At 65.5% G+C, this 22,210-nt stretch overlaps 1 protein-coding gene across 5 annotated transcripts in view; it reads left to right on the forward strand.

Annotated features, from left to right (window-relative positions):
• KCNQ2 (potassium voltage-gated channel subfamily Q member 2) overlaps positions 1–21,919 on the forward strand; it is a 47,659-nt gene extending 25,740 nt beyond the window's left edge. Inside the window, exons 8-17 of one of the 5 annotated variants that reach the window (XM_068565716.1) lie at positions 1,686–1,780; positions 2,881–2,910; positions 6,065–6,133; positions 7,022–7,051; positions 11,161–11,214; positions 14,619–14,842; positions 15,270–15,378; positions 15,801–15,932; positions 20,569–20,692; positions 21,188–21,919. In XM_068565716.1, the coding sequence (XP_068421817.1) occupies positions 1,686–1,780; positions 2,881–2,910; positions 6,065–6,133; positions 7,022–7,051; positions 11,161–11,214; positions 14,619–14,842; positions 15,270–15,378; positions 15,801–15,932; positions 20,569–20,692; positions 21,188–21,919 (1,599 nt within the window). Of the gene's footprint in view, positions 1–1,685; positions 1,781–2,880; positions 2,911–6,064; positions 6,134–7,021; positions 7,052–11,160; positions 11,215–14,618; positions 14,843–15,269; positions 15,379–15,800; positions 15,933–17,939; positions 18,048–20,568; positions 20,693–21,187 lie in introns of all 5 variants that reach the window. The other 4 variants (XM_068565715.1, XM_068565717.1, XM_068565719.1 and 1 more) reach the window with 4 other exon arrangements.
• The last annotated feature ends 291 nt before the right edge of the window (positions 21,920–22,210 follow it).

Below are 22,210 nucleotides of genomic sequence, written 5' to 3' on the forward strand. Positions count from 1 at the left end.
CATCTGTCATTAGACATGTGTCACCAACCACAGAGAACACATCCTTCTCAAGTGCACGTGGAACGTTCCCCAGGATAGACCATGGGTTGGGCCAAAACAAGTCTCGATAGTTGGGTGCCACATCTATCCAATGAGGAAAGGACAGTCTCTTTGACGGTGGTTCTGGGATACTGTATACCCATTTTTAAAGGAGTGAAGTTTGACCCTTACCTCACACCAATACAAAATTAACTCCAAATGGATTAAAAACCTAAATATAAGAGCTAAAACTAAAATTCTTAGATGAAATTATGGATGTAAATCTCTATGACTTTGGTTTCTTAGATATGACACCAAAAGCACAAGCAATAAAAGAAAAAATAAATAAGACTTCAGCAAAATTAAAAACTTTTGTACGTTAAAGGACACTATTCATAGTGTCTCTTTAGAGAGCGAAAAGACAACCCACAGAATGGGAGAAAATATTTGCAAATCATATATCTGATACGGGTCTGGTATCCAAAATATATGAAGGACTCATACAGCTGAACAACAGACATACACACAACCCAATTAAGAAATGGGCAGAGGATTTAAGTAGACATCTCCCCAAAGAAGATACACAGATGGCTAATAACATTAAAAGATTTTCAGCATCATTCTTCATGAAGGAAATGCAAATCAAAAGCACTTCACATCCACCAGGTGGCTAAAATTAAAAGAAAAAGTGTTGATGAGGATGTGGCGAAATCAGAATCCTCGTACGTTGCTGGGGGGATGTGAAATGGTGCAGCCACTGTAGAAAACAGTTTGGTGGTTCCTCAAAAAGTTAAACATATCACATGACCCAGGAATCCCACTCCTAGGTATACACCCAACAGAATTGAAAACAGGTGTTCAGCCAAAAAGCTTCACACAGGTGTTTGTAGCAGCACTATTCACAGGAGCTGAAAGGTGGAGACAGCTCAGATGTCCCTCGGTGGGTGAAAGGATACACAGATGTGGTCCATCCATACGCTTGAATATTGCTCAGCCTTAAAAAGAACGAGGCCCGGACGCAGGCTCCAGCAGGGATGGGCCTTGAGAATGTGCTAAATGAAGGAGGCCAGAGACAGAAGGCCAGAAGGCCACGCGCTACGATTCCATCGCTACAAAGTGCCTGGAGTAGGGAAAGCCACAGGGACTGATGCAGATTGGGGGTGGCAGGCCGGGGGCAGGAGGGGGCGGGGAGCCACGCTGGTGGGTTGGGGGCGCTTGTTTTTGAGGTGGTAAAAATGTGGGGTTGGCTGGAGGGGACAGTTGCACAGCAACGGGAATGGACTCAGCGCCAGTTAATTGCACGCTTTAAAGTGGTGAATTTTAGTCAATGTGTATTTTACCCCAGTTAACAAAAAGAGTGAGGAGCAGAAGCCCAGGCCGGGTTGAGGTTGGTGTACAGGGCAGGCCTGCGCCTGGCAGGGGCTCAGTCTCAAAGTGGGGAGGATGAGGGCTGTCCCTGGCTCTGCCCTCCACCCCGTCCCCCGGGGAGGAAAGGAAGGTGACCACGATGCCGGGTGACGGCTTCCAAGCGTCAGGTAGGACAGATGGAAGGAAAGAACCGAAGCTCCCTGCAGACTCGCCGGGTGCACGGGGATGTGCAGGGGCGAGGCCCTGGGGGAGGCCGGTGGACCCCTTAGTGCCCAGCTGACGTCCTGTCCTCCCCGCAGTCCGCCTGGAGGTTCTACGCCACCAACCTGTCACGCACGGACCTGCACTCCACGTGGCAGTACTATGAGCGCACGGTGACCGTCCCCATGTACAGGTACCTCCCGCACCTCCCCAGCACTGCCTGTGTGCAGCCCCCTTTGTTCTTAAACCCCATTTTCGGTTGTCGTTCATCATTTTGATTATTTTTTGTTTCTTTTTCTTTAAAACGTATGTACTTTTCAAAAAGGAATCGTGCGTGATTATTTTATTAATTTTGTTCTCTGTTTTATAGTTTGCGGCTTTTATTTTTCACCTTCATTCCGCCCCCTGCTTAGTGTCCTTGCTGTCAGGTGCGTAGTGTGTAAACCTTGTGACGACAGCCCCCCAGAGCTTGCGGAGGTAAATGCCAGCTGGTTCCGGGGACCGCAGCCCCTCCAGGGGGCCCTGCGTTTCGAAGCAAAGGGATAGCCTTGACCCCCTGACCCCCAGCGAGGGCAAGAGTCTCTGCTCAAGGAAGGAGAGCACCCCAGACCCCACAGCGAGGTCCCGACAGGACAAAGCACAGACACCCCCAGGCGCCCTGAGGGGGAGAGGAGGGGGCCGGGGAGCCCTCCCTGGGGGGCTGCGTGGTCAGCAGGCGGCTTTCCAGGCACTGCTTGTGCCCCCCGGGGTTTGTCTGTGCCAGGCTCTGGCTTAGAACGAGGTCTGAGGTGAGAAGGGCGAGGGCTGGCCGGCGTCCATGCAGGTCAGGTGCCCCCGGGCTGGGCGCTGCCCTGCCAGCCCGCCCTCCCCGCTAGGGGCTGACGCTGAGCCCTGGGGCCTCTCAGCCCGAGGAGTCCCCTTACCTGCCCCTGGGGGTGTCCACCCACGGAGCCCTCTCCCTGGGGCAGGGTCCTCCTGCGGGTCCCCACCTGCCACCTGCCTCTCTCGGGATCTGCCCGCTCCCTCCTCCAGCACCGTCCCACTGGCACTTTCGGGGACGCTCAGCTTCGGGGTGGTGGGGGCCTGGTGCCACCCGCTTCCCGGAAATGCTGAAGGCACTGCGCCCTCAGCCCTCCGGCCGAGGCAGGACTGACCCTCGTGCTAATTTTCTTTGTTCTGTTGTTTCCCCCACTTTCCTGGACTATTTTTTTTTCATTTTCTTTTTTTTTATCCCGTTCTTTTAAAATCTTTCATTCCTTTCCCTTTGTGTGTGTGTGAAAACACTTGAAAAAGCTCGCAAACTCAAACCTACGGGGCCTCCAGGTAGGACTGCATGGGCGGAAAGCGTGTGGTGTGGTGTGGTTCTGTTCTGTTGGGGACTGTTCCGGGGCCACCCCGAGCCCACCCCGCCCAGCCTGTGGCCCCCGCCTGGAGCCACGTGCGCCCTCCTCGCTGCCCGGGTTCCCCCTCCCGACCACCCCCTCCCCACCAGCTGCTTTCTCGTGCTGGGTCTGTCTGTCCAGGTGTCCCCCGTTCCTTGTCCTGCTTCCTGCCTTGTCTCAGTGGCTGGGGTCCCGCCCCACGGGCCCCACTTACTCCCAATGCAGAGGTGGTGGAGATGGGGCATCAGCCATCCCAGCTCAGGGGCACCCCAGCCAGCCGCCCCCGGTCCTGGAAGGCAGCCCTGGGCTTGGGGTCTCCCTCTCTGCATCCGCCCCCCGCCCCGAGTCTTCTCACTGCAGCGAGAGGGAGACGTGAGGCCCTGGGCCGAGGGGGCCTGCGGTCCATCCGTGTGGCCCCACTGACCGTGTCTGCCCCGGACGGCTCTCTTCCTGCTGCACTTTCAGTCTGGGGCCCCGTTGCCAGACGGGGGCGCTGAACTGCTCCACGAGGACCCCCGTGCCCGGGACCAGGTCCCTTTGTAGGCCCTGTCCTTCCCCTCAGAGTGGTGGCACCGTGCTGCGCCCTGCAGAGCCGGGGCGGGGGGCGGTCTCTCATCCTCCCCTGGCGCCCTGCGTGGGAACCGTGTTAGAAAGTTAACCCCTCCGCTCCCAGGAGGGAAGAGGGTGCCGTGATGGGCAGTGTAGGGCCAGGCTCCAGGGGTGGGAGGGTCCTGACCCCTCCCTCGGCATCTCCGCCCCAGCAGTGCCTGCCTTTCACCGTTGGCCACGGGCCCCAGGGGCTTCACTCAGAGGCGGAGGTGGCAGTGGGCACAGCATCCTTCCTGTCTGCTGGCCCTGGACCTCTGGGGCTCCAGGCTGCCGGGCAGTTGGGGGGACCCTGCTTCAGAGCCCGACAGGCTCCTCCCAGACCCGGTGGCCCCCTCGGTCCATCTTCTCCAGCAGCCCCCCATCCCCCGACGTCTGTGGAAGCACCCCATCCCCACCCTGGGCCTGGGGGCTGGCCTCGTCCTCCGGCGGCGTCTGACCCCAGACTAGCCGCTGCTCGCTCCTGGGGATGCCCCCCGATGTGTCCCCCACTCCCATCGCCCACTGCACCCTCGTCCTCCACGACTGGGGCTGTGTGGGCGTGGCCCTCACGTGTGTGGTGCCTGCACGTCCCTGTCCGCGGCCCCGCCCATCCGTGTTCTGTCCCCTGCCTCTGTGTGTCCAAGGCATGGCGTCCTAACTGCGTGCCCCTACCCTGGACCTGCGTGTGTGGCGGCCGAGTGGGGCCAGCTGCCCAGGGTCTCTGTTCCAGGCCCCGTGGTGGGTGGCCAAGGGGGTGGGGAGGCCAGCTCTGTCCCGGTGTCCAGTCCTGGGGCTCTGCTGCGCCCATGGCGTGAGCCGACCTGACTGCGCAGGCCTCCTGCTTGGTCAGGACCTACGAGGACAGGAGAGACCTGGAGGGGGGAGTGGGGAGGGGGAGAGAGAGGGCTAGCGTTCCCAGGGTCCAGGCCTGGCCAGGCTTGGGCTGCAGAAGGAAGAGAGGGGCGGGGCCGCCCCTGCGGGCCCTGGAGATGGCAGTGACTGGGGCAGGCCCGGCGGAGGGGGCACTCGCATGGGCGCTAGGGGGCGTGGCTGGGTAGAGGAGGCGTCGGGAGGGACCAGAGCAAAGCCGGACGGGCAGGTGGGCGGGGCGGGGCGGGGCCGTGGGTGCAGGGGCGTCACGCGAGGAGGGCGGGCACCCAGGGAGAGGAGGACACGAGGGGGGGGGGATGGGGGAGGGGACAGGAGCGGGTGAGGGCTGGAGCCAGGGCTGTGTGTGTGGCGGGTGGTGGTGCTGTGGACCGGGTGAGGGTGCCCAGGAGGGACAGGGGTCCCCAGGGTCAAGAAGGCCTGAGGCTCAGGACTGGGTTTGGGGGCTGGGGCTGAGTGGGGGGTGTCACAGGGCAGGTGGGGATGTCACAGACAGTGGGGTATCACAGAGCAGGTGGGAAGTCACAGGGCAGGTGGGGGTGTCACTGAGCAGGTCGGGTGTCACAGGGCAGGTGGGGATGTCACAGACAGTGGGGTGTCACAGGGCAGGTGGGGATGTCACAGACGGTGGGTGTCACAGGGCAGGTGGGGTGTCACAGAGCAGGTGGGGTGTCACAGGGTAGGAGGGGTGTCAGAGAGCAGGCGGAGTTGTCACAGCAGGTGGGGGCTGAGTCAGGAAAGAGAGACCAGTGCCTGGAAACGCACAGGGTCACTGATGGCATGGAAGCTGTGTGAGGGCCGAAGGTGGCCAGGATCCGCGAGGAGGGTGGAGAGTGGGGTGGGATGGGGTGGGGGACAGAGGTGTCCCCAGACATTGTGGGGACTTGTGTCTCGGGTGAGTCTCCTGCAGCTGGAGGTGGGAGGCCTGGGCTTCCCCAGGAACCTCCCTGGTATACAAACCCCTGCCTGGCATCCCAGGGGGACTGTTCACCTCTCGGCTCCCTGGCCAGTGGCCGCAGCACTGAATGCTGGGCCGGCAGGCGGGCCTGGCGTGCGGCTGTCCCGGTAGGTGTGAGTGCGTCTGGGAGGAGGGGCTCGGAGCAGGGCCAGGCCAGCCGTGCAGGAGGCCCGCTTGCAGCCCTGTGGGCTCTGCCCGGCACAGTCCTTTCCTGTGACCTCGGCCCCGCTCAGCCTTGGCAGGGAGAGTGGCTCTGCAGAGAGGGGTCTGGGAGCCCCACTATGTTGGGGGCTGCGTTTGCAACTGTGCTTCCCCTGGGGGTGTTCAGGGATTGGGAAGGGGGAGGGGCGGGAGCCCCCTGTCCTCCCTGCAGGACCGGCTCCACATGGGCATCCCCTCTAGCGATGGCCTGGGCCCCGTGCACTCCCAGGGCTGGGGCCCCCGGGGCGAGGGAGCCCAGAGATGAAGACAGTGGCCCAGCCCCAGAGGTGGAGGCCCCGGGCTCCCCGGGATCTGCCGCCGCCGTGCGCTCCTCCCCTCTCTGCCTGTGACGGGCCACAGCCCGTGTCCCCGTGTGAGACGCGGGTGCTCGTGAGAGCTGGGCTGAGGGCCCCTGGGGCTCTGGCGGGCGGGGGCCCACTCTCCTGTCCTCCTGCCGCAGACTGATCCCGCCACTCAACCAGCTAGAGCTGCTTCGGAACCTCAAGAGCAAGTCTGGACTCACCTTCAGGTGAGCGGGGGCGCCGGGGCTGGCGCTCGGGGCACGGCGTCTCGGGGCTTGGCAAGGCGCTGGCAGCTGCAGGATGCTGGTGGCCGGGCTGCCGTGGGACCCGGTGATGCTGGTGGTTTCCCGCTTTTGCTGACCCCGGTCTCGGCTCCCATCCTGAGGGCGGCCGGTTGCGGGGTGGGCGCAGAGAGGGGAGCTCCACGTGGGGCCGGGAGGCTGGCGCTCTGGCCTCGGGCGGGAAGAAGAGTCCGACCCGGCATGTCCCTGGAGCGTCGGGTGGACACACGCGGTGGCACCTGCTGGTTCTCCCAGTCGCAAACCCTGCGACTCCTCGAGCGCTCGACGCGGGGAGGGGCGTGCGGAGGGGGCGGGCTGGGCCGCAGGAGAGGGCAGGGGAGGGTGCCCGTGACCAGGCCTGTTTGCCGACACGGAAGGGCTCTCAGTGGGCGGAGCGGCTGGAGCGGGTTGAATGGTGCCCCCCCGCCTGCCCCGCAAAGACGCATCCATGCCCTGGAACCTGTGAACGTGACCTCGCCTGGAAAAGTCTTCGTGGGTGTGACGAAGTGCAGGGCCTCAGCTGTCCTGAGCGTCGGCTGTGAAGGAGCTTCCTCTCTGAAAGTCTGTTAACGTCGGCCATTCTGATGAACGCGCATGTCCACAAACACGGGGCGGTGGCAACCGCAGCCTCAGGACTTCTCGTGACCCATTCCGGATTCCCCGTCCCCTGGGACCCGCCTCCTCCGGCCCCCAGGGCGCTCTCGGGGTGGGCGGGCTGTTCCTGCCCCCTCACACGCAGCCCCCGGCCTGTGGGAGCGTGGCGGGGTCAGCTGGGCTCTGCACGGGGTCGACCCGGAGGGCTGGCCGCGACCGGGCCCGTGCTTCTGTTTGCAGGAAGGAGCCCCAGCCGGAGCCATCCCCAAGGTCAGTGCCACCTTCTCCCGCTGCCTCCGCGCCTGCCCTGTGTGTCCTCGGGGAGCGCGGGCTGCCTCGGGGCTGTGCATGCTCCTGTGTGCTGCTGAGGGTGGACCCCTGCCTGCTGGCGATGTGGGCCCTTAAACCACGCTTCCTGGGTCCACGCCCCCTCCCAGGCCCCGGACCTGCTCGGCAGCTGAGGGGCAGCTCCTGCCCTCCCGTGACTGTAGCCCCTCGGACCGGACGCGGGGGGCTTCTGGGGGAGCAGTCCTACCAGCTCCAGCACAGGGCCTGGGCTGTTCTGGGCCGAGGGCGACCCAGGTGGACACTCCCACGGGGTGTCCCGCCGACATTGCAGGTCAGGGTCAGACGGTGGGAGGGGGGGCAGCTCTGAGGAGGGGTCTTCGCATCACCTCTGTCAGGTCTTGGTTTGTGGAAGGTTTCTGGAGGAGTGGGAGAGGGTCCCCTTTGGGGCAGGGTCTCCTGCCCTGCCTCACAACCCCTCGGTGAGGACCGGTCTCCCCCTCCCTGGGTCTGTCCAGGCCCCTGCGGTTCTGTTTGCTTTAGGCGAGTTCGAGACTGGGACCCCGAACGGGGACTCCCAGGGATGACTTCTGCTGGGGGCAGAGGAGGGACGACAGCACCCTGCTGTTTTCCTAGTGTTGAGAAAAAAATCCAGATCAATTCACAACGTTCAAGTTGGTGACCTCCAGCCCGTCTGTGTATCGCTGTGTACCTCTGAGCTCAGGGTCCCCCGGCGCCCCGTCTACACCTGCGGAGGGAGCCCTGTCCCCGAGGCCGTGGGCCAGAGACGCTGCCTGCCCACATTAGTGCCCTCCGGGATCAAAGGCGGCTCGGCTGGCTGCCCGATTGGGGAGGCGTTGGGCTGAGCCCACCCTCGGCGTCCATCGGAAGGGGGCACGTGTCCCCACCCCCAGGTCCCCAGAGGGGGATGTCAGCTGGGGCCTAGGCTTGGAAAGGTGGGCAGCGCTTTTGCCCGGAAGCAGCCCGAAGAGCGGCAGACCTGGACCAGAGTGGGTTAGGCCCAGGCAGTGACCTGGGCAGGCTGGGAGCGAGGCGGGCCCGACGCGGGGCTGTGGTCAGGGCGGGCTGGGAGGGGCGTGCAGCAGGGCCTCGCGTGCTTTGTGGGATCCTGTCGGTGCTGCCATCTGCCCCTTCCTGGAGCCCCGGGACCCTGAGGCCGGGGGGGGGCGGCGCGGCTGCCCTTGGCTCTGCCAGGGTGGGCGCCTCTCTGGCCCTCAGCGCGGCCCGCCCACCCGTCCGGCCCCTCTGGCCTGACGCGGCTTCCTGTGCTCGTCGCCCTGCTTTATCTCCTCTCCCGACAATTTTCGTCTCAGCCTCTCTCTCTCTCTCTCTCCTCTCCTGCCCTCCCTCCCCCAATCTGGAAAATCTTGCCTGCCCCCCAAGTGCCTTTAATCATGTCACTGCCCTTCTCGGGCCCCTTTCACGTCTGCTCTGTCTTTGGGGATGAGGTGGCTGACCCTGAAAGCAGGACTCAAGGTGAGGATACGCGGGAGCCCCCCGGCTCTCCGGCACGTTCTGTGGCTACCCCCCCGCCCCCCCCCCCCGCTTCCTGCTCCTCCCTCCCTCCCCTTGTGTCCGTGTGTCCCTGCCTGTGACCCAGCGGCTTCCCCTGGGGGCCCCGGGCTGAGGCCCTGGGACAGAGGGCCTGCCTCTCCTGGATGCACACCTGTCAGCCGGGCAACAGGTGGCATTTCTGTTCCCTGACTGGAGCAGCCATGAGCCCCTTTGTAGCACCCAGTGCATAGTAGGTCTGCAGGAAATGATCCTGCCACTGGACCCATGGCAGGGTGGGCCTGTCCCTGGGCTGCCTGGTGAGGGGACCCTGTCCCGTAAAGCGCGGGTGGACGGGGTGGACGCAGGGACCCTCCCTCAGCTGCCGTGAGACCCCCGGTCCTGGCTCAGGATGGGGACACGCCCCGTGGCTGTGTGGGCGTCGGACCAAGGCGTGGGGCTGGGGGCGGGGCAGGCGGGGGTCTCGGGCTGTGCTGCTCTGGGTGTGGCTCGGACCTGCCCTTTGACCCACCCCGTTTCTGACTGCCCCCGCCCCTCCCGTGCCTGGAGGAACCCCTGTGCCCCAGCCGCTTTGCCCCTGTCCTGTGGCCCCCCTCTTCGTCGCGGGGGGCAGTGTGCCGTGTTCGGGTGCGTGTCTGTCCAGTCTGGTCTTGGTGAGTGTCCGTGGGCGCCTCTTCCACCCCCTCGAGCCCGGGCCCCCCGGGCTTGCCTGCCGGCAGTTCTGATGGAGTGAAGCTCCACTTGGCTGCTGTGGGCAGGAAACCCCAGCACCAGCCTGGAACCCAGAGGCAACGGGCTGCAGTTGGGCTCCTCGCCCCCCGAAGCAGAGGGGCAGTGCTCGGGGGGGCCAGGCCACCAGCAGCCCACCTCCCCCCGCTCTTGCCCCGCTCTCAGGCTGCGCTGTCCCATGCAGGAGCTGCTGGCCACGTGAGACTGTTCATATTTTCGTTAACGTTAAAGATAGTCACTGCGGTCCGAGAGCCTTTCCCCCGGTCTCGTGTGCTTGGGAGCCAGGCGTGGGGCGGTCGCCTAGGAGACGGTGGGTTTGGCGGTGCTGGGCTGTGGGCAGGCGACTGCTGGGAGTTCTGAAGGCAGCAAAGCTGGTCAAGGCGGGGGCTTGGTCAAGGCGGTGGGCAAAGACGCCGCCCCGCTTGGTCCTCTTTCCCAGGGGAGGAGCCTCCAGGTGGGGCGGGGGCGGGTCCTGTGTGCAGGCCTGGGGACCCCTGGGGGGAGCTGGCCATGGGGGTCCTGGTCTTTAGGGTCCTTATCTGTCCTGCAGGCCCTGGTGGGACCGCGGCTGCCTCGGGGGTGCACCCTGGAAGAGCATGTTTGCCCTGAATTTGAGGGGCCCCTGCTGGGCGGGGGGTCCAAGTCCTGGGGAGGTCTGCCCCTGTGTGGGTGCGCTCGGTGGACAGCTGGACCCCGGCTCCCTCCGCCCGGGGTCGACCTCTGGTTAGTTTTGTCCTACAACCCGAAGTGACTGGGGAAGGTCCCGCTGGGGAGGCACGCACGCTCGCAGGGGGCTCCGCGGAGGGCGAGGCAGGGCCAGCCGAGCGAGGGTTCCTTGAGGAAACTTGACCTTGGCTTGCCGGCGTTTAGTGGGGAGATCCTCGTCCGGACACTGGCAGGTGCCGTCGGTGTTTAAGTGAGTGTGTGGACACTGAACACTTGTGGGTCAAGACCGTTGGCCGCGTCTGGGTTCCTCAGGTACAGAGTTTGAGAACCACTGTCTCAGCAGCAACAGCTACAAAGGTGGGGGCAGAGAGCGAGGCCCCAGGGAAGCGAAGGGTTTCTTGAAGTTCTTGCTGGTTCTTTTCATTTTTGCTTAAAAGTTTTCAGGTTCTAGTGCAGCGCTGAGTCTTGGGCCTTTGGGGAGGTGCTTGGGCAGGCTGACCACGGGCAGCGTTTCCTGAAGAGCCGCCCGCAGGTCCGTCTCTGCCCTCAGCACGGGGTGGACTTCACCCCAGGTCCGACCTTGGCGGCCCTTTCACGTCCAGGAGCCCCAAGCCCCCTTCTCCTTAGCTCCCCTCCAGGGAGGGGCAGCCGCTGCCTTCTGGGTAAACCGAGGCCACTTCTGATCGGGCCGCTGGCTGGGTTGGTTTGTGCAGCCAAACGTGCACGTTTTTCCTCTGAAAACGTGAGCTTTCTGGGATCCTGGCCCTCTGGAACCAGCACAGCCTCAGCCCATGTATTATTTTTGTTGTTGTTGGCATGAATGTAGCAAAAAAATAATACATCTTTTGAAAGATGTGGCCCCAAACTGACGCTGGAAGGAAAAGGTATTTTTGGAGGGAAAAACAGGGAATTTTTTTTTTTTTTCTCCAAAAATAGGGACCACTTTTTTTCCAGGCCGGCGGAGGACTTTACGCGCGGCTCCCTCGTTCTTCTCTTCTCGCTGAGACGCGAACTCTGTAGCGGGTGCGGCTTGAGCACAGAGCCGCCCCGGGGGGGCTGGGGCCTCGTGTCCCTGCGCCTCGTGCCCGCGCGCGCGGCCCGGGCTCCCTCTGGTCGCGTCCGGTCGCCGGCGCCCCCGGGACTAACTGTCCTCTCCTCGTTTCCAGTAAAGGCAGACGGCGCACAGAGCCCCTGTGTGGATGCTGCCCAGGACGCGCTAGGTACCAGACACGCCGCTCGGGCGGCCATTGCTGCACGGCTCTTGCCCCCTCCCGCTCCAAGCACTCTGCTTATTAGAGGTTCTAGATGCGCCAGGGAGAGGCTGGCGCCCGCCCGGCCCCCCAGGCCCCGATTCTGATTGGCAGCTCGCCTCCCGGCCCCTTGGTGGAGCCCTAGGCCCCCTCTGACTCCAGACGACCGCCTGGGTGACGGTGGCCGTGGAGCTGACCCCTTTTCCTTCTCCCCATGCCAAACGATGCTGTGCTCCAAGCAGGAGGGGGGCCGGCCAGGGGCTCTGAAAACCAGAAAGGGCGCCTTCAGGGGCCTGATTGCTCTCCCGCGAGCCTTTGCTCCACGGCTCATCCATCTAGCACCTCTACTACGCACGGGAGGGCCGCTGCCCTCAACCCGGAGCCCGCCCGCCCACCGGGAGGCAGCTCTGTCGTGTGTGTGCCCGCTCCCCGCGGTCCTGGCACACCAGACACACCGGAAAGCCAGAGGTCCACGGCTCCCCCTCCCACGTGCAGGCCTGGTTTAGGGCAGGCTGGAAACGGGTCGGTGAAAGGCCGCCCGATCTTTGCCCCGTGGGCGCCCTGACTGCCGGCACGTTTCCTCTCTCTGTCCCCTCTCTGCTCTCGGGGGTGTGGAAGCGTCTGTCCCCTTGCTTGCTCTGGGGCCCCCTCCTGCCCGCCCCTCCCTGCCCCGTGCGGCCCTGCAGGTGCTGGCAGCTGCACTCACCGGTCATCGTGTGCATGTGGTCCGTGATGGCCCTGGAAGCAGGGGTGCCGAGCGGCGGGCATGGGGAGGGGCCGGGCAGCAGGGTCGGGGCTCCAGGGCGGCGGCATGCTTGCACACCTGCATCCGTGCATGCTCTGAATCCTTCTCGCCCTCGAGAGGGGCCCGGAGGGTCGCCTGCCCCCACCTGCCCGTGCTGCCTGTGTGTTCCCGACGTAGGGCACCGTGGGGGAGGCTTTTGCAGCCCCAGGAGGGGAGATCTGGGGCCCCGGCAGAAGCCGTCCTGCTTGCCCAGAGCTGGTGTCCAGGGTGCTTCTGGCCACAGGCTGGCCAGTCGGGTCTGGGGCTGTGCTCAGGCTGCTTGGGAACCAGAAGGGCCAGAGGTGCCCTCGGCCGGGCCAGGAGCCCAGGCCTCACTTGGCCCTGCTGTGTGCGTCTCACGGACGTCACTTCATCCCCCCACCACCCCCGCCTTCCCTGGGCATCCGCAGTCCAGCTGTGGGCCGGGCGGTTCTCTCTGGATGCCGGCTCCTTCCCCGCTGAGCTGGGCCCCGGCCGGCCGTGCAGACCAGGGTGCAGCCGAGCTCAGCCGGGGCCCCCGCTCGCCTGTCCCTGTTGATGGCTGGCTTCACTTGTTGGGAGTTTTGCCCTGGGGAGGGTGGCAGGCAGGGGAGGAGAGGCTGGGCCTCGCTTTCTCTCCCAGACCGTCCTGAGCTTGCCCCCTGGCCCCGTGTAAATGCCCTCCCACTCGGAGGGTGGGCTGGCCTTGTGCTCCTTCCCTGGGGGCAGGCTGCCGGGGCCCCATCCTGCGTGTGCTTTCTGTCCTTGGCTTGTGAGGTGAGGGACGGTCTCTCTCGACACCTGCAGGACCGTCGGCGTTCAGGCATCTGGAGTTGAGGCAGGCGTGGGGTGTCTGGGGGCTGCGTGCCTGGGAGCCCTGAGCTGTGATGACCGTGGAAGTCCAGACAGCCACCCGTGGCCTCCTCCAGCAGGGCACCCCTCCCCGGTCTGAGCAGGCTGAGAGCCGGGGACGCAGGGCCGGGCCAAGGCCAGGCAAGGCTCTGTCATCGCGGTCAGCTGCGTGGGCCCGAGTTCTGGGGGTCCCTGTTGTGCACGGGACAGCAGGTCCAGCGGGGGTCCCCAGCAGTCCTGGCTTGGTGGGGCCCTTGTTTCATGGTCTCCCTGGACCAGCTGGTGGTCTCCTTCGGGAACAAAGGAAGGAGAGGGTTATCTTCATAGCAGCCCCCGTAGCCTGGCTCTGGCTGCCCCTCGGTCCCCCATCCCTGTCTTGGCCTCGTGCCGGGCGCAGCGGTTACAGGCTTGGGGCCAGCGTCCTGAGCAAGCAGACACCCCGGCTCCTGTGTTCATGGGGACACGGGACACCCAGGGTCTCTGGAGGAGCCACCCCTCTGAGTGAGCGCCGTGCCTCGGGCCCGAGAACTAGCACAGATGGCCTTAGCTGCCTGGGGGGGCGGGGCGGGGGCACCGACCTGGGCCGCCGCGTGCGGGCTGGTTCTTGTCCATGGTGGGTCACTTCTACGCTGTCTGACGACGTGTCTCTGCTGTGGGTCCCCCTCGGGCCGATGGAAGCAGCTGACCTGGGCCATCTGCGGTGGGGCTGGCGCTGTCTGAGGGATTAGCGGCTTCCCAGCGACAGCAGAGGCCCTGCCCAGGCACCCCTGCGGGCTGGTCCCAGGCCCCAGGGCAGCGCAGAGGCCCCTCGGGCGGTTCTGAGTGTGGCCCCTGAGCGTGGTCGCGTGAGTGGGTCCACGGTTCATGGGGGCCTCGCTCTCCTCCTGGGCAGATGGTGGAAACTGTCCACGGGAGGAAATGAGTGGCCGCCTGGCCCCGGGCCTGACCTCACCCTGACCAGAGACCGCCCTTGTCTCCTGCTTGCTGCCTGGAGGGTGTTAGAACCAACAAACGTGGGGTGTCAGACCCGTCTCCATGGTTACCGGGAGACGGGGCAACGAGGCCCGAAGACCCTCACGGGGCTGTGGCTGGACGGCCGTGGTTGCCCCCTCTCTGCGGCCTCGGGCCGGGGCTCTGCCGGCGCCCGTATCATCCCTCCGGAAGTGTGGACGTTCTGTGCCCGGACGTGTCCTGGTGGGGGTGGAGCCTGTGCCGCCCTGGGTGGAGGGGAGGTGGGCACACCCTGGCCCTCCGTGCTCCCCCTCCCCCCGACCTGTTTCGCCAGGCAGCTCCCTGGGGTTCGGCCGAGGGGCCCGGGGGTCAGCTGCAGACCTCACCCTCCTGACCCGGGGCAGTTACGGGGGTGGAGGGGCAGGCACGGTAACTGCTGGAGTGGCCGGGGGCCCTCAGGAGGTGCCCAGGGAACAGCCGTCATCGCCCAGGGCGTTTGAAGAGGGAGCCCTGGCTGACAGTGTGGCGAGGTCTCAGGCACCTTTTGGTGGTAGCTGAAGGTGATTTCAGAGTCCACTGACCACTCCCCGGCCAGGCTGAGCGCTGAGCGGGCCCCGGGGGGCCTGTGGTGGAGCTGACCTGTCCCCGCTCACCCTAGCGACCCTCCCGCCCCGGCCCGTGCTCCATCCCACGGCCGGGGCACCCCGTCCACCCGCCAGGAGCCAGCGGGAGTGAGTGTTCTTTGCAGAGTGACCTCTCTTGCTGTCTTTCTGTGTGTCTGTCCGTCTGTCGGTTCTCGCGGGAGCAGTCAGAAGGTCAGTTTGAAAGACCGTGTCTTCTCCAGCCCCCGCGGCGCGGCTGCCAAGGGCAAGGGGTCCCCTCAGGCCCAGACCGTCCGGCGGTCGCCCAGCGCCGACCAGAGCCTGGAGGACAGTCCGAACAAGGTGCCCAAGAGCTGGAGCTTCGGGGAGCGCGGCCGCGCACGGCAGGCCTTCCGGGCCAGGGGCGCCGCTTCCCGGCAGAACTCGGAAGGTAGGTCGGGCGGCCCTCGAGTGGGGGTTTGCTGTCCCGGAGCTCCATGCGATGGGGCCACACGTGCTTGTCCTCCCGCGTCGGGCTCTGCTCGCCGAGCTCCGTGTTTTCCAGGCTCACCCGTGGAGCGGGTGCCGGCGCATCGCTGCTTTTACGGCTGACGTTCCCCGAGTACTCTGTGTGCACGTGGCCCACTTTGTCCTTCTGTCTGTGCACAGGGATGCCCTCTTACACCCTCGTGGTGGCCGCTCCCTGAGGAGCACAGTGGAGGGGAGCAGGCTGGGAAAGCAGGACGGGGGGCGGGCTGGAGTGGGGGTGTGCCCGGCGGAGGTCCCCTCGGACACGCGTGCGCTGCGGGGCCGGAGCACTAGGCCCCCTCCGTCCCGGGGGTGGCCCGGCCCCTCACGGGCTGTGTCCTTCCACCCAGAAGCAAGTCTCCCAGGGGAGGACATTGTGGACGACAACAAGAGCTGCAACTGCGAGTTTGTGACGGAGGATCTGACCCCGGGCCTCAAAGTCAGCATCCGGGCCGTGTGGTGAGGACCCAGCGGGCTCCCTCGCAGTCGTCCACGGACGCGGGGCCTTGGGGGGCCGGGGTGAGGGCACGCGCTCGGGAGGGATGCCTCACGGCCGACACCCCTTCAGTCCGGCCCCCGCGGCTCGCAAGGCACCTGCTGTCCCAGCCGTCGCCTGCGTCCCAGGGGCCGGGTGCCCAAGGCTGTTAGTGGACGGCTGGGAGCTGCCACTGCACAGGGGTTCCCGGGTGGACAAGGGTCCTCTGCGCAGTGGGGCCCAAGGGTGGCTGGGGTACAAGACAGGTGGGTGGCCCAGATGACAGGGCCAAGTCATCCAGCAGACATTCTCGGAGATGCTGGGCGGCCCAAGGCAGGTGGACGTTGGGGGGCTGCCTTCGGTGGTCTCTGCCCAGGGCTCACAGCCTCCTGACCACCCCCTCCAGTGTCATGCGGTTCCTGGTGTCCAAGCGCAAGTTCAAGGAGAGCCTACGGCCCTACGATGTGATGGACGTGATTGAGCAGTACTCGGCTGGCCACCTGGACATGCTGTCCCGCATCAAAAACCTGCAGTCCAGGCAAGAGCACCTCCCCTGCCTGCCTGGCCCCGGGGGCGGGGAGCTGGGTCCTCTGGGCCAAAGCCGGGTGCGGGCTGGGGACGGGCACGGCGCAGCTGCACACTCCTGCCAGAGGTGGGGCGGCGACGCGCTGTGGACGCAGCGGCCGGCCCTGCTAGCTGCCACATCTGGGCCCTTCCTCTCCGGCCCCACGCCGGCCCCGCGTGGGCTTTCTGCCATGTGCTTGTGTGGTCTGATTTTAACCTTTCTGTTGTCTCTCTCTTCTCTCCTGCCCGTGCTGCGATGGGCAAGCGTGTATGTGTTGTGCGCACACACGAGCGTGCATATGCACATGTGTGAATGCACGTGTGTGCTTGCACGTGTTCAGGCCTCAGGTGCACGTGTGTGTACACACGTGTATGTGTACGAGTGCATGCATGTGCATGTGTGCACACGGGTGCAACACGTTTTGGCAAACGTGTGGGTGCATGCGTGTGTCTGTGTGTGCTGTGCCATGTGTGTCATGTGTCCATGCACGTATGTTGCCCATGTGTACCCGTGTGTGCTGGGGAGAGAAGTTAGTCCTGTTGAGAGGTGAAGGTGCAGGTTTCCGTGGGCCCATCAGGCAGCAGTTAGGCCACGTGGTACCTCTTCCTCCCCACCGCACAGAGGGATTCCCACGGCCGGAGCAGGCAGTGGGGCTGGACATGTGCCTGGCGGGCCGTGGCCGGGCACACGCTGGCGCTGCCATCTCTGGCCCCACGTGAGCACTGGCTTGCTCACCCAGGAGTCAGCTGTATACACGTGTGTACAGACACAGCAAGGACCCAGGACGTGCACACACACAGACCCATGTCTGATCCCACATGCCCACGTGTGCCAGCACGCATGTGCACACACATAGCCATGCTCTAAGGCTTGTGCTCACGTGTGTGTCCTCTAGGACCGACATACGCACGCCTAGTACGTGTGTGCTCACAGGCACGCGCCATCCATACACAGACGAGCGGGCGCACACACGTGTGTCTGGTGCCCGTGAGGAGGCCCGTGGCTGCCGTGGGTCTCTCCCGGAACGGACCCCACCTTCCCGCTGGTCAAGCCCTCCCGGCCAGGGCCCCTGCAATGAGGCGGCTGCCAGTTCTCTGGCCCTGAAGCCTGGGCCCTGGCCGTGGGGGGTCTGGATGGTGGGGGCAGTCCTGGGGGTCAGCCCAGATCCCGGCCCCGTGGCAGGTGGCGTCTCCCCGTCCTGCTCAGCGTCCCAGGGGAGGGGCCCCTCTGGGCCTCCAGCTGCTCCCGTTGGGTGAGGCCAGGGGACAACCCCTTCCTGTCCCCAGGCTCAAGCTGGGAGGCCCACTGCCCAGCGTCCTCCTGGAGCATCGAGTAGACCTGTGTGTCTGCGCAAACGTGCGTGCAGTTGTGCACATGTAAATAACGTGTGAGAGCGTGCACGTGTATACACGAGTATGTAAACGTGTGCCCGTGCGTGCAAACTTGCGGGTGTGTACGTGTGTGAGCGTGCATGTGTCCACGTGTGTGTGCAGGTGTGAGCACACGTGTGTGCGTGAGAGGCCGCCCCGGGTCTCGACGGCTGGCCCGCCTCCGCTCTCGGCAGCGGTGTTTGTTCACGAGGCTCTTCTGTCCTAGACCGTCCCCTCTCCCTCCCTTTCTGTCTGGAAAACAGACGAGACAAACCGACCCCCGCGGGAGCCAGACGTCTGTCGCTTGCTGGCAGGGCCTTGGTGTCTTTCCCGGGGCCCTTTGGCACTCTGCTGCCAGCTGCCACGTGTCCTTGCACGTGCACCCTTGCCTGGGCAGACGGGGCGCCGCGAGCTCGTGGCCTCCCCTAGTGCTCGCTTGACCACATCTGAGGTCACGGGAGCGCGGTGTCCCTGCATCCCGTTTGTAAGAAAGGTCACGGCTGCTCTCAGCGGGTCGTGCATTCTGTCTCTGCAAGTTTCCGGCTGCCTCCCCTTTCATGTTGCTTCACGATGCATTTTCCTGGTGTCTCTTTTCTTGTTTACTCGCCAGGATAGATATGATTGTGGGCCCCCCACCCCCTTCAACTCCCCGGCACAAGAAGTACCCCACCAAAGGACCCACGGCCCCTCCGAGAGAGTCACCCCAGTACTCACCTAGGTCAGGATGCCGAGCGTCCCGCCTGTCTCTGGAATGGCCAGCCCCCTTCGCTCCAGCCACACGACGGCAGCACCCGCTCTGCTCCGCGGGACGGAGGGGCTCTTTCTCTGTCCCTGACAAAACGACGTCCTCTGCAGGCCCTGGCGGGCTGCGTGGGGTGCCCTTGAGCTGCTCCTCTTGGCGGGGTCCTGCGGAGGCTGTCGGGGGGCTCCTTTCCACCGACACCTGTGTGGCGTCCACGGGGGGTGGGGGCTCCCTGGGCAGAAGAGGGCAGCAGTCCCCCAAGGATCAGGTGTGTTCAGACGTGGGGCCCTGCCCCAGCACCGACCCAGACCCCCCCCGCCACCACCTGCCGGTGGGTCGACCTGGGCTGCTGTGTGGACTGAGAGGGTCCTGGCGGGAGCCCAGCCCCCGGGGAGTCCCCAGAGCTTTGGTGGCTCTCTTTCCAGTTTTCACCATGGTCAGGGTTATTGAAGAAGACGGTCCCAGCCAGTGGGCAGAGTGGGGGGCGGGCAGTGAGGTGGTGAGTCAGCAGAGGCAGGCTCTTTGGTGATGAATTCAGACTTCGGAGCCTTCCTGCTCCCCTGGACTATGGAGATGATGGCTGTGACCTGCCCCCCTGGCAGGTCTGGGAGAGCAGAGCCCAGGGCAAGGATGTGGGGTGAGGGCAGACACGCCTGGCCGAGCGGGCAGAGGGGCTCAGGGGCGTCCCGGAGGCCGGCAGGGATGCTGGCAGCTGGGCCATTGGAGCGACTGGGGGTGCCTGACCCCTGTGTGCCAGGGTTTCTGTGCGTGAGGCCGAGGGTCAGTGTGTGCTGGGCATCTCAGCCTGGCAGCTCTCCCATGAGAAAGGAATTTCCGGGGGAGCAGGGCAGCCCAGACAGTGTTTGCCGCGTCCCCCACTCTGCCCGTGTCCTCCAGCCCCAAGGAAGCTGTACCCTGAGACAGAAGCCCACCCTCCTGGGCATTGCTGCAGGGCACAGGGGCTGGGCGTTCAGAGCCACGGGCTGGGAAGGCCCTGCCAGCCCTTGGAACCCCGCAGGCCTCCCGGACCACTGCAGCCAGATGCCCACAGAGAAGGAGCCAGAAGGACAGGGGTTAAGCCCGACTCCTCAGCCTGAGGCCCAGGGGAGGGGGTGGCACAGGCTCCACGGAAGACCCACCAGGGGCAGCTCCAGGCCGACCCTGGGCCAAGGCTCCCAGGGGAGCGGCCAGGAGGGCGGCCCGTCATGTGGCAGGGGTGAAGGCGCTGCGTGCCTGTGCCTGGACTGTGTAGACGCCTGGAACACCAGTGAGCCCTCCTCCCGCTCTGCCCCCACTGCCGTCTGCGTGGAGCCCGAGGGCCCCACGTCCGCCCTGCCACCGCATGATCAAGCATGACGCCCCGTGGCCGACGCAAGCCTGATCCCCTCCTGCTTCCTGTGACAGAAAGGACAGACCACCCTGAGCCCCGACAGGCAGTTAGGGCGGCCCTGTGGGTGAGGACGGCAGCTGAGCAGGCCGGCAGCCCCCGTGGCGCTGCCTGGGGGGGTAGGAGCCGGCGCCCCTCCCCACTCGGGAGCTTGGGTGGCACACTTCATGCATGAGGCTCCAGAGAAGCGGCAGGGCTGTGTGGCCTGTGCCTGGGTGGCCGTCCTGCCCAGCTGCACCCTGGCCCTGGTGCCTTTGCCCAGCATCCATGTGGCTGCACTTCTGGGGCTCAGAGTGTCGGGCGCCCACGCTGCTACTCCCAAGGTCCCTTCCGAGCCCCTCAGTGGCCCTTCCTGTTCAGCACAGGGGACAGGGGATGCCGCATGGGTCAAGCAGAAGCCCCCGTCCCTGAAGGAGGCCTCCTTCCCCTCTTGTTGGCACTCGTGATCGATGGCCTCGTTTGAGGTCACCTCAGCTGTGTTCTGCATCTCCCACGTGCGTGCGCACACACAGGCCCACACACACTCACACAAGTGCACGCACAGGCACGCACAGTCAGCACACACGTGCCCACGCACGAGCACACGCGGACCTCCTCTCTGGTTGCCAGTGGCTCTGTCTGTCCCCTCCTCTGGTTGTGCGTTGTGGTTTCCTGTGTTGGTCTGTGTCCCCTCCCCCGTCTGGCGCATGGCGCGAAGTCCTCACGTCCCCCCTGCTTCTGTGGTTCCCGCTGCAGACGTTTAACTCGGTCCCCTCCAGACCCCGGGTGGGCAGGGGCCACAGTGGCACGTTATCCAGGAGCAGAGCTCGGGGGTGGGGGCGGGGGAGCTGAGGGGTGCTTGGCCCCAACTCCCTTCTCTTTACCCCTTGCTAATGTGCCAGCCCCACTGGAATGGAACGGTCGGGGGACAGGCCCCGGGGGCGGCGGAGAGCAGGACAAGGACCAGGTGCCCAGGGTCCATCTGTCCTGGTTCCTCGCTGCCCCCTGGTCGGCTCTGGACTCAGCCCGGAGCCTGGATCTGGCGGCTGCGGCCTGGCCCAGGAGGAGAGGGCCACGGGCTCCGCCTATCCCACCTGAACTCACGCGGGGGACGGGGTCTCTTCCCGGCAGAGTGGACCAAATCGTGGGGCGTGGCCCGGCGATAGCAGACAAAGACCGAGGCAAGGGCCCGGCTGAGGCGGAGCTGCCCGAGGACCCCAGCATGATGGGACGGCTGGGGAAGGTGGAGAAGCAGGTGGGAGAGGCTGGGGTCCTGGGGTGTCGGCACGGACACTGTGGGAGGGAGCTTGAGTTTTGGGGGGAGGGAGGGCTGCTGTTTTGAGACCCTGGGCCCCCAGGAGCGCCCCCCCGGGCCTGGGGCACTTCCCTGACGGGAGCTGAGGCAAGGAATGGCCGGTTCTTTCCCTCTGTGGAGTTTGCTCTAAGGGGTGAACCCACAGCGGACACAGGGCGGCCCAGACAAGCAGGAGGGTCCATGCTTTGAAGTCTCCTGAGGCCACACACACTGACGGGTGGGGTCAGAGGCTGAGCTGCTGTTGGGGGGGGGTCTGCCCTCCATTGCCTCTGCACCTCTGTGGGAAACATCCTGGGCCGCCCCCCACTCCGGGGAGCAGCCCAGTTTCCCCCCCACCTCCGGGGAGCAGCCCCGTTTCCCCACCCCCTCCAGGGAGCAGCCCGGGCCCCCCCCTCCGGGGAGCAGCCCAGCGTGGCCCAGCAGCCCCTCTTGCAGGTCCTGTCCATGGAGAAGAAGCTGGATTTCCTGGTGAACATCTACACGCAGCGCATGGGCGTCCCCCCGACGGAGACCGAGGCCTACTTCGGGGCCAAGGAGCCAGAGCCGGCGCCGCCATACCACAGCCCCGAGGACAGCCGGGACCATGGCGGCAGGAACGGCTGCATCATCAAGCTCATCCGCTCCGCCAGCTCCATGGGCCAGAAGAACTTCTCGGCACCCCCAGCCGCGCCGCCCGCCCAGTGCCCGCCCTCCACCTCGTGGCAGCAGCAGTGCCACCCGCGCCAGGGCCACGGCACCTCACCCGTGGGGGACCACGGCTCGCTGGTGCGCATCCCGCCGCCACCCGCCCACGAGCGGTCCCTGTCCGCCTACAGCGGGGGCCACCGGGCCAGCACGGAGTTCCTGAGGTCGGAGGACGCCCCGGCCTGCAGGCCCCACGAGGGCGCCCTGCGGGACAGCGACACGTCCATCTCCATCCCGTCCGTGGACCACGAGGAGCTCGAGCGCTCCTTCAGTGGCTTCAGTATCTCCCAGTCCAAGGAGAACCTGGACGCCCTCGGCAGCTGCTACGCCGCCGTCGCACCGTGTGCCAAAGTCAGGCCCTACATTGCGGAGGGCGAGTCGGACACGGACTCGGACCTCTGCACCCCGTGCGGGCCCCCGCCGCGCTCTGCCACGGGCGAGGGCCCCTTCGGCGACATGGGCTGGGCCGGGCCCCGGAAGTGAGGCCGCCCGCCGGCCTGCCCCGACTCCTGGCCTCCCGGTCTCGAGGCGGACCCTCCGGGGCCCTTTGCTTAGAGTAACGCGGTGCGGGTGCCCGTGTGGGGTGCTGGGCAGGCGCGGCCCTTGGCCTCTCGCGCTGAAGGTCGGCAGACGTTCTTTTCCAGCGAGGGGCAGCCAGGCTGGCTGTGCCCGCTCTGCAGACTGTTGGCCTGCGCGTGACAGAGGCCGGGGTCGAGGCTGAGGACGGGCCCCTGGCGGCTGGGTCGGGGCGTGGGCTGGGAGCAGGGCCGGGTG

The sequence above is a fragment of the Eschrichtius robustus genome, chromosome 16 (genome assembly GCF_028021215.1).
Source record: "Eschrichtius robustus isolate mEscRob2 chromosome 16, mEscRob2.pri, whole genome shotgun sequence".
Classification (NCBI taxonomy): Eukaryota; Metazoa; Chordata; class Mammalia; order Artiodactyla; family Eschrichtiidae; genus Eschrichtius; species Eschrichtius robustus.